This window comes from Ammospiza nelsoni, chromosome 18 (assembly GCF_027579445.1).
Source record: "Ammospiza nelsoni isolate bAmmNel1 chromosome 18, bAmmNel1.pri, whole genome shotgun sequence".
Taxonomy (NCBI): Eukaryota; Metazoa; Chordata; class Aves; order Passeriformes; family Passerellidae; genus Ammospiza; species Ammospiza nelsoni.
In genome coordinates, this window is record NC_080650.1 from 4,059,701 (window position 1) to 4,070,517 (window position 10,817).

Sequence of the window (10,817 nt, forward strand, 5' to 3'; positions counted from 1 at the left end):
AAAATGCCAAAAATTTGCTCTGGCCAATGAAGGAAGAGAGCTGACAGAGCTGGAGAAGGAGCCAGCCCTCCCTACTGGGAGCCATCGAAAACCATCACCCCTACATCTCCCTGCAGCAGATCTGCCCCTGCAGCCCAGAACTGAAACCATTTCCAGTGCCAGCAGTGGCAGTCCTGCATTCTCCAGGCTCAATGCTCTGCTTGGGGGGGTTTTCCTGAATTTGGGGGGGGGTTTCTTGGATTTGGGGGTTCAGCTGAGCAGCCCCTTGGTTGTGCTGGAGGAGGGGCAGAGGACACGCACACTATGGACTGAAACCTGAAATCTGGCAGCTGGGACCAGCAGGTTTTCTTTGCCAAGAGCTGTTTCCCTGGGCTGTGGATTGACTCTGGATCTCCCTCAAGGGCTGTCAAGGGGAGGACTGAGCCTTTTTTTTGGCTTTGCTTGGTGGGGAGGAGTAAATGAGCTTGGCTTAACTCTCAGATGAGGAAGGGAGCAAAGCCCAGCACCTCAGTCCTGGCCCTGAGCTGTGCCAGATCCTGACAGCCCCCTGTGAGCTGGGGAGTCTGTGCAGGGCTTTGGGAGCTCATCCTCCCCTCTGGAGGTCACTGGGATCTGTTTTCCAGCCAGCCACACCTGTGGAGATCACTGGAATTTGTGCAGGTGTTTGGGAACCAGCCCTCCCCTTTGCAGGGCTCTGTGTTTGCCAGCCCAGCCTCCCCTTTGGAGATCACTGGGATGTCTTTCCAGAGGTCACAGAATTCTGTGTTTTCCAGCCAAACCTCCCCTCTGGGAGGGCTCTGTGCAGCCACAAGGCTCAAACTCTGGTACTCGTCCCTCCCAAGCTGCCATGGTGGAGAAGATGTTAATGAATTGTAAAGAATTAAGAGCTCCAAGATGACATTTCTGTGTTTGGATTATTCTTGTCTTTATTTTGTGTGTTAATTTAAAAATGTCTGTTCCAGTCCAAGCACTGCACTGCTGTTTGAAGTTGCTTTTTTTCCACTTCAGGGTATTTTTGTAACTGTACAGTAGCAATAAAAGAACAAACTTGGTAGAAAAATCAAGTGTGGGAATGTCTTGAAACAAACACCAAGCTGGGAGCCAAAGGGGGGGTTGAAACAACACTTGACAAGCCCTGGATAAGAAAGATTTCCAAGCTCCACAAAGCATCTCAAGAGTGGCAGAGGGTGGGAAGTACCAGGCCTTAATTCCACAGGAATAATGGATCCAGCACTGAAGGCCAGAGCCCAGCACTAATTCCAGAAGCTGGAGCCAGGTTACACAGGATTTGGTTCCCATTCTCAGCCAGAAGTTTCCATTCCTTGATGGTTCAAGATCTCATGGGGATGGGACAGAATTCCCTCATTTCCAGCAGGATTCCCTGTGGGTGTGGGAGGTGGTGGCTTTCAGGCAGTCAGGAGGGGATCCCTAGGGATAATTATTTAGGAAAATAAACTCTAAAATTTATATAGGAATTTATTTAGGAAAATAAACTCTCACTTTCCACTGGAAAGTGACAACCTTCCAGTGGAAATGGGACAACCCATTTCTTCCCCACAAGGGCAGTTTTTACTGCCTGGTTTTTGTACAAAATACCTGAGGGAGGAAAAATCTTGTGCTTCTCCTGCAAGAGCATCCTTCCTCAGGAGCAGAGGAATTCAAGCAGATCCAGCTACACCCTGTCCTCACAGCTCAGAACTCTCCTTCTCATGTCAGGCTCATTTTGCTTTATTTTAATTTAAAAAACCCCAAGCAAACCAGAGCTCATTGACAGAAAGTGCCACCAGTAGAATATCAGCTTTACACAATCTCAGCTTGTGGCTCACAGTGTTTACAAACTGCTCCTACAAAATCCTCCAGGCCATGGAGCATTTTCATCTTCTTGGAACAGTGCTTAGCTAAAGATCAGCTGAGAACAAACTTCTCCCTGAGCAAAACAAGGGGAACAATCAGCAAAAACAGGGATCAGCAGGACCAGAGCAACATTTCCCAGAGTAAAAAACTCGGCCATTGAGATCATGGTCACAGGCTTCAGCAGCAAAATTATTAAATTTTGTCCGTTAGGTGATGGACCAGGAGGTGAATCCAGAATTCACCTGCTGGAATAGATGAATCCACAGTTCCAGCAGGAACTAAAACCTCACTTTTCAGAGCTATGGAGCATTTTCATCTTGGAACACTGCTTAGCTAAAGATCAGCTGAGAACAAACTTCTCCCCAAGCAAAACAAGGGGAACAATCAGCAAAACCAGGGATCAGCAGGACCAGAGCAACATTCCCAGAAGCAACCTTGCCATTGAGATTGGTGGTCACAGGCTTCAGCAGCAAATTTTGTCCATTAGGTGATGGACCAGGAGGTGAATCCAGAATTCACCTGCTGGAACAGATGACTCCACAACTCCAGCAGGAACTGAAACTTCAGAGCAGGCGCATCCCCAGTTCCAGCAGGAACTAAATTCACTTTCCAGAGCCCAAAGGCCCCCGTGGCTGAACGTCTCCCCTCTGGGACGCGGGCAGGACGTTCCTGAAGGTGAGGTTGACCCGGGGGGCCAGCACCCTCCTGCGTGGGGGCAGGCTGTGGTACCAGTGCACGTTGGTGGGGTGTTTCATGAGGAGCAGGCTGCCGTGGGCCAGCTGCAGGCAGATCCTCCCCGGGCCCGCAGCTCCTCCCCGGCCTCGGCCTCGGCGCCGGAACACGAAATCCCGGCAGGCTCCGAAGGACACCGAGGCGATGGGGCTGAGGGGAACCAGCTCCTTCTCGTCGTCACGGTGCTCCCCGATGTGGTCCAGGCCGTCTTTGTACCTGGGAATTAACTCTGGGCTTGGCATTAGTTTAATTTTAATCATTAAATTAATTATTATTAACATAATAATTATTATTAAATAAATATTTACTTATAATTAATGTAATATGTACTAATTTTGTGTTTCATTTTATATGAATATGTGTATATTTCATAATTCTATATTTGTATACTTTATAAAATATTTAGACATATCTTATTAAAATATAATTTTATATTATAAATATATCAAACAAATAAATAAAATTAATATATTATATTTGTTATATTAATATATAATAAATATATTTATAAATATATTAACTTCGTATTTAATTTGACACTTAATTATCTATAGTTGTTCTTAATATATTAATATTTTATAAATTTAGTTATATATTTATATTTATATATTTAATATATTTTTATATTATCAATATACAAGTTTTATGTTATATTTAATTTTACACTTAACTATTTAATTTACTCTTAATATATTTATAATTTATATTTACATATTTATATATTATATGTACTATAACTATAATATTAATTTTATATTTTATATTTAATTTTACATTCAATTATATTTAATATAAATGTATATTATCTATAAATCAATTTAATATATAATTAAATTAAGTACATTAAAATTAATAATTTCATTAATAATTATAAAATTATTAATTGATTTAATAATAATTAATTTATAGTGCTGCATTCTAAACTTTTTGTTTATATTTCTAACTACTTCTATATATTTATGTATAGCTATATATTCATTTTACATTTTATATTTAATTTCATACTTAATTTTATTAAATATAAATATATATTGTATATAACTCCACTAATATATTTTTAAATTAATTACATTAATAATTTAATACTTTCATTAATAATTATAAAATCATTAATTGACTTAATAATAATTAAGTTATAGTGCTGCATTCTAAACTTTTTGTTTATCTTTCTAACTACTTTTATATATTTATGTATTTTACCTATTTATTAATTTTACATTTTATATTTCATTTTATACTTAATTATATTAAATATAAATATACATTATATATAAATCAATTCAATAATATAAATATATGTTATTTATAAATCAATTCAATAATATACATATGTGTTATTTATAAATCAATTCAATAATATAAATATGTTATATATAAATCAATTCAATAATATATAACTATATTAATTAAATAATTTAATAATGTCATTAATAATAATCAAATTATTAAATTAATTAATTTAATAATAATTAATTAATTTAATAATAATTTATAGTGCTGCATTCTAAACTTGTTCATTTTTCTAATTACTTTTATATTTTCTGTATTTTAAACTCTAAAATTCTCAACTTTCTTTTCCTTAGTTTAAACTTAGTTTTACTTAGTTTCATTAGTGTCTCTGCTTTAAACCACAAATCCACATTTTTGCCTCTACTACTTAAGTTTGGAAGCCTTTCCAAAGGTCTTAACTCCTGTGTTTGATCCTAAGCTTTATCTTACAGGCCTAAAGTCCTGAGAGTCGCCTGCATTTCAGATTCCAACATAAAAATTTGGCTGTTATTTTGTTATATTTGAAGAAAAGGCTGCTTGGTGGGAAGGGGCTGTACCTGTTGATGAGGACGAAGTTGAAGGCGTGTCCCGTCTCCGAGGTGACGCGCTCCCGGATCCGGGTCAGCACCGGGATCCAGGGCTTGGGGTGGAACGTGACCCCTGAGTAAGTGTAGGACAGGCCAGGGTCTCCATAGGTCACCTTCTTCCTGGGAATCTTGTGCCACGTGCCAAACACCTGCAGCTTTGTCATCTCATCTGGGGAAGGATCAAACCTGGGTTTGTGCTGTGTCTGCACACTCCAGTATCCTCCTGGATCTGCAGCTCCGGGGAATCTCTGCACACTTCAATATTCTCCTGGATCTGCAGCTCCTGGGAATCTCTGCACACTCCAATATTCTCCTGGATCTGCAGCTCCTAGGAATCTCTGCACACTCCAATATTCTCCTGGATCTGCAATCTCTGCACACTCCAATATTCTCCTGGATCTGCAGCTCCTGGGAATGTCTGCACACTCCAATATTCTCCTGGATCTGCAGCTCCTGGGAATCTCTGCATACTCCAATATCCTCCTGGATCTGCAGCTCCTGGGAATCTCTGCACACTCCAATATTCTCCTGGATCTGCAATCTCTGCACACTCCAATATTCTCCTGGATCTGCAGCTCCTGGGAATGTCTGCACACTCCAATATTCTCCTGGATCTGCAGCTCCTGGGAATGTCTGCACACTCCAATATTCTCCTGGATCTGCAGCTCCAGGGAATCTCTGCACACTCCAATATTCTCCTGGATCTGCAGCTCCGGGGAATCTCTGCACACTCCAATATTCTCCTGGATCTGCAATCTCTGCACACTCCAATATTCTCCTGGATCTGCAGCTCCTGGGAATCTCCAAACAGGAGTGAGGAGGCTCATGACAACCCAAAAGCTGTCACCTCTGCTCCCAGGGTTTGTGTCCCAGCAAAGTTGGATTCTGTCTGTCCTCCCACATCACATCCCTCACACACTGCACCTCCAACAAATTCCAGCCACCACTCCAGGACTATCCCTTAACAAACACTTCCAGCTCAGCAAAATCAACCCTGCAGGATCAGATCTGTGTCCCTTGGCTTCTCAGGGCCAACGCCGGGTGGCTGCAGGAACCTCCCAGTGCCCACCAGCTGTGCCCAGCCCTGGGACCCACCTGGGTGGGCTGGGCAGGGAAATGCTTCACTGGGAAGGGGGATATGGAGGGGAATACAGGTGGACACAGAAAGGTTGAGGGTGGAAGGGACCAGGGGGGTCATCCAGGCCACACTCCTGCCCAAGCAGGGTCTCCAGGAGCCCTTTCCAGGCCCTTCGGGAGGCCTCCCTGGACAGCCCGTGCTGCAGCACGCTCACAGGGCAGGAATGTACCTTCGAAATACTCGACCTCCTTCTCCAGCTCCTGGAAGATCTCGTCCGCCTCGGCCTTGCCGAAGAGGATGCGGTAATCACAGCTGAGCCCCTCGGCGCGGATCTCCCGCGGCGGCGGCCGCTCCGGGCCAGGCTCCTCCAGCCGCGGCCTCTTCCCGCCGCTGCCGCCGCCATCCCCCGCCGGCCCGCGGGGCAGTTTGACCACGAACGCGTCCATGGCCGGACCCGGGACCGGGAGCGATGCCCGGGAGGGAAGGAACGGGAGCCGCGATCCGCCGCGATCCCGCGGGAAACGGGAGCACGTGAGGCCCCGCCCCCTCTCCAGTTGGCCACGCCCCCAGCGCACGCGCGCGGTTTTGGCGCCAAATCCGAGTCCCGCCCCCCCGCTCGTTCCGCGCCGCTGCCGCCCCTCACTGAGCCCCGGCCGCCCTCGCTCGCTGCCTGCCCCGCTCCGCCGCAGCCATGATCGGGCAGAGGACGCTGCACTCCTTCTTCAGCCCCGCGCCGGCCAAGAAGCGCGGGCGGTCCCCGGAGCCGGACGGCGATTCTGAGGTAGCGGTCGGGGGGCTGAGGGGGCCCGCGGCTCTCGGGGAGGGGAGAGCGGAGGGAGGAGAGGGCTCTGGTGGCGGCGTGTCCGTGCCTGGCTCTGTGTGGCTCTGAGGGAGCCTGGGGGCACTGCCGGCCTTTTCTGAGGGGAATTGGGGGGGGGGGGCACAATTTCCAAACTGCCGCGCCGCTCCACGCGTGGCTGAGCTGCCAATCAAGCGGCCATGCTCCGCTGCCGCCCAATGGGCGCTGAGTCCCTCCGTGACGCCACAGTTACTAGGTGAAAACCTCCCCTCCAGCCGCGGCGAGCCAATGGGGGCGCGTTTTGTGTTGTGCCGCGCAACCGCCGAGTGTGGCGGGGCTGCCCCTTGGGCGGGGCGTGTCCCGCAATGGCCGCGCGTTCTGCAGCCGTGGCCGGTGCCGCCGTGGCCGGTGTAGCCGTGGCCGCGCGTTCTGCAGCCGTGGCCGGTGCAGCCGTGGCCGCGCCGCTCTCCCGCCTCGGGCCGCTCCTCCGCCCCAGGCTGCACTCCCGCCTCAGGCTGTCCCCGCTGCCCTCCCGCACCCTCCGCAGCTCCCCTCCTGCCCGCTGCTTCCAGGTGAGCGCCGCCAAGAAGGCGAAGGAATCCGGCGGTAACGCGAGCCCGGCGCTGAGCGCGGAGCAGCAGGAGCGCATCCGCAGGAACAAGGAGGCGGCGCGGCAGCTGCTGGCGGAGCGGAACGTGCCCCCGGGCTTCGGCGACAGCTGGCGGCGGCAGCTGGCCGGGGAGTTCTCCAAGCCCTACTTCGTGGAGGTGAGCGGCATTCCCCGATCCCCCCGCACCGCCCCGAGCGGCCGCTGAGCCCCGCTGAGCCCCCGCTGTCCCCGCAGCTGATGGCGTTCGTGGCCGAGGAGAGGAAGCGCTACACGGTGTATCCGCCCCCCGAGCAGGTCTTCACCTGGACGCAGATGTGCGACATCTGGGATGTGAGTAGAGCCGCGGTGTGGGGCTCTCTGAGCTGATCAGGGCAGTTTAAAACCCTGCAGGTGCGGGGTGGGTGCACAGACTCGTTCCTTTAGTGTTTTGTCACTTAAACTTGGATCCCATGGGGTGTGGGTGCTGTTGTTTGGTTCACCTAACTCATAAATCCAGCCTTCCCTTTCATGTCTGATAACAAACCGTGATTTTATTGTTTTATTACCCTCACAAGCCACTGAACTTCCTCTGGGCCTTTTGATCTTTTTTCTGGTTTTAACAGCTTAACCTAGCTCATAGTTTTTTGATCTCGTACATCTCTTGTTCTTAAGGACCATTAAGAAAATAAGACAACACAAGGTAATGTTATTTCCAATAAAAGCTGTCAAAAATACCACAAGTGTGGCATGCAGCTGAAATGGGATGAAACTTACTTGGAAATGAACAAGGTGATTTTTTGTGGCTGTGAAAATGTTGGTCTTCTGCTCTCAAATTATATTAGTTATAGTCTTTATTTTGGCAGCTAAGCCGTAGGGATGTTAATCCCTAGTGTTAGGTGAGCTCTGTGCTCTTTAGCAATGAGATATCTGGGATTTAACTTCAGTTTCTTGGAGGGATTAGTTTGTGGCACCTCTTTATCTCTACTTGAAGATAAAGCTCATTTATAAACTTGTTTTCCCTCACTCTCTAGGAATAATACTGATTGAAATTCAATGCTAACCAAGGTCTGCTTTCAGGTAAAGGTTGTTATTTTGGGACAAGATCCATACCATGGACCCAAGCAAGCTCATGGGCTCTGCTTCAGTGTCCAGAAACCTGTTCCACCTCCCCCCAGGTACGAAAATGTACAAAATCCCTTTTGTTATTTAATTATTTGCAGTTCTGTGGTGCTCAGGGCTGGCAAAAATTGATGTGAAGCGGTTTGCAATTACTTATATTTGTGTTGTGCATTACCTGGAAGGATAATTCTGTGTAGTTTTGGTGATATTCTGGATGTAAATTTCCATTTTCAGTCTCATTAAAGGTTCCAGGCAGACACACAGAGTCCCTGCTGCCCTGCCTCTGCAAATGGCTTTATTATCTTAAATAATAAGTTTAAAATCAATGCTTTTCTTGCCTGATTAGAGGAATAACTGGTGCTGCTTCTCCTTGTTGTATTAACAATCTTTTGCTGGTTTGGTTTGCAGCTTGGAGAATATTTACAAGGAGCTGTCTGAGGACATTGAGGGCTTCACCCACCCTGGCCATGGGGACCTGACGGGCTGGGCCAAGCAAGGTGAGCTCAGGGACCCTCAGTGATGTGCGCCCTGTGGAGCAGGAAAAAATCCTATCTAAACACCAGCCCTGTGGTTGGAAATAATCCACCTGTAGGAGAGAAAATCGCTTCTTAAAATGAAAATTTGCTTCAGCGGAAAAAAAGAAATTTGGATCTCAGAATGCTTTGTGTTGGAAAGGAGCTTAAATCTTATCCAAGGGGATACCTTCCAGTATCCCAGGCTGCTCAGAGCTCCATCCAGCCCGGCCTTGGGCAGTGCAGGGATGGATTAACCCTTGTTTGACCCTCTGGGTGTGCTGTGTTTGCCAGGGGTGCTGCTGCTGAACGCGGTGCTGACGGTTCGGGCTCACCAGGCCACGTCCCACAAGGAGAGGGGCTGGGAGCAGTTCACGGATGCTGTGGTGTCCTGGCTCAACAAGAACCTGCACGGGCTCGTCTTCATGCTCTGGGGAGCCTATGCCCAGAGGAAAGGCAGCTCCATCGACAGGGTGGGTACGCCTCCTGCTCCTCAGCCCTTCCCTCTCCTCCCCACTCGGTTTGCTGGACACTAGAGGGCACTTCCCTTACAGAATTGGGAATTTTCCCTGCCTGAGCTCTGTCAGATCGAGCTCTGCTTCTGCTCCAGCTTAACCTTTGCCAGAATTGAGCAAGAAGATTGGAGCAAGTGTAACTCCTGTCGTCCCACAAGGACAGAGCTGTTTTGTCCTAGCTTGAGGGGTCATGAATCAATATGAAATCTGCTGGTGGCTTGACAGCAATTGGGAAATGCCAGGGCATTTATGGCTTTGCTTAGTGGGACAGAAGTCTTGGTGCTTGTGGCTGGTTCTCTTTGGGTCTCAGGGTGGTGCAGGAGGGGGTGTAAGGGGAGATCACAGCTGCCCTGGAGCAGGAATGGGGGTAAATCACACCTGCCCTGGAGCAGGAAAAGGAGGAATGGGGGTAAATCACCTGCCCTGGAGCAGGAGCAGCCCAAACCCTGCAAATCTAACAAGTGTTTTCCTCTGCTGTCCCCAGAAGCGTCACCACGTCCTGCAGACCGTTCATCCCTCACCCCTCTCTGTCAACAGAGGGTTCTTTGGCTGCCGGCACTTCTCCAAGACCAATGAATTCCTCAGGAAATCTGGGAAAAAGCCCATTGACTGGAAAGCACTCTGAGCTGGGGCTGGGCCTTGGGAGCAGCCCCTGGGCCATTTCTGAAAAACTCCTCTTCAGGTGTTGATCAATTTCCAAACTTTCAGAGATGGTGTTGATCAATTTCCAAACTTTCAGATTGTATTTTTGTTTTTAATGTTTATTTTCTGAGAGTGTGTGGGAGTGTTTGATGGACAGCTCTGCTGCTGGAACAGATCTTGGCCTGGTTTGAAGCAAAAAAAGATCCCAAACACCAGAGTTGTGTATTAATTTGTGGTCTTTGTGGTAATGAGAATTATTTTCAGACTCTGGTGAAGGGATGTCAGTTCTTACTGAGCTGCTCAGGTTTTGTGCATGCTCTGCTTCCTCCATCCCACAAAAATCCAGATTGCCTATTTAGGTGGAATGGAGCTGTGTCCATGGGAGGAAAAGGCTTTTGGTTTTAGCTTTTTGCTACAGATTTATTACACAAACGGCTTCTCAAGGCTGTAAAGAAAATACAGGGTCAGGAGTGTTGCTTGCTGTGTCCATGATCTCAAGATTTCGGGATAAATCCTCCCTTCAGCCACAGGGAGGCTGTGACCAAGACCCTTGGAAATGCTTTTGAATTTTTTGTTGGCATTTAGACAGGAAAATCCAAAGGTTTTAGTTTCTTCCTGGGTGGAATCACCTGGGTGACAGGTGAGCTGTGCTGACCAAGGACCTGGGGGTATTTGCTGATGGCAGCAGCAAAGGTTTGTTCATTGACATCTCCCAGTTCAGGGACTGATAGCTGCAAATTACTTCAGATCTTTTTAAGGTCTTAAAAGAGGGAACTTTGTGGTTTGCCACCTTGGGAGCAAATTAAAGTTTCCATCTACTGTTGGCAATAACTGTCAGGATTTCCAGGAGGGAGAGGTGTTGACTTCATACTCCTGGGTTTCCAGCCCATCTTTGACTTTGTAATTCCTTTAATGGAAATAAAGAGCTTTTATTTTTTTTTTTTTGGAAATCACACCAGTTTTTATAGAATATCCTTGTAACCCTTCCTCTGGTGTTCTCTCTGAGCTAACACTATCACCAGTGAATTGACACTGTCTGTGGCCTTGCTGTATATGTTGTTTGCTTGGGTTTTTTTTTTTTCCGAGTGTGTTTTTTTAAATAAAAATTACTTTGTTTACAT

At 47.3% G+C, this 10,817-nt stretch overlaps 2 protein-coding genes across 2 annotated transcripts; one reads left to right on the forward strand and one right to left on the reverse strand.

Moving 5' to 3' along the window:
• Window positions 1–931: 931 nt before the first annotated feature.
• On the reverse strand, window positions 932–5,966 carry ALKBH2 (alkB homolog 2, alpha-ketoglutarate dependent dioxygenase). The gene is made up of 3 exons (XM_059485214.1): window positions 5,750–5,966; window positions 4,413–4,611; window positions 932–2,802 (listed from the first exon to the last, which is right to left on the reverse strand). The coding sequence occupies exons 1-3, from the start codon at window positions 5,964–5,966 to the stop codon at window positions 2,457–2,459; spliced, it is 762 nt and encodes a 253-aa protein (XP_059341197.1). The 3' UTR covers window positions 932–2,456.
• Window positions 5,967–6,177: 211 nt separating this feature from the next.
• On the forward strand, window positions 6,178–10,795 carry UNG (uracil DNA glycosylase). Its single transcript, XM_059485169.1, has 7 exons — window positions 6,178–6,301; window positions 6,892–7,086; window positions 7,164–7,259; window positions 7,986–8,083; window positions 8,436–8,524; window positions 8,834–9,012; window positions 9,539–10,795. The coding sequence occupies exons 1-7, from the start codon at window positions 6,212–6,214 to the stop codon at window positions 9,677–9,679; spliced, it is 888 nt and encodes a 295-aa protein (XP_059341152.1). The 5' UTR covers window positions 6,178–6,211; the 3' UTR covers window positions 9,680–10,795.
• Window positions 10,796–10,817: the final 22 nt, after the last annotated feature.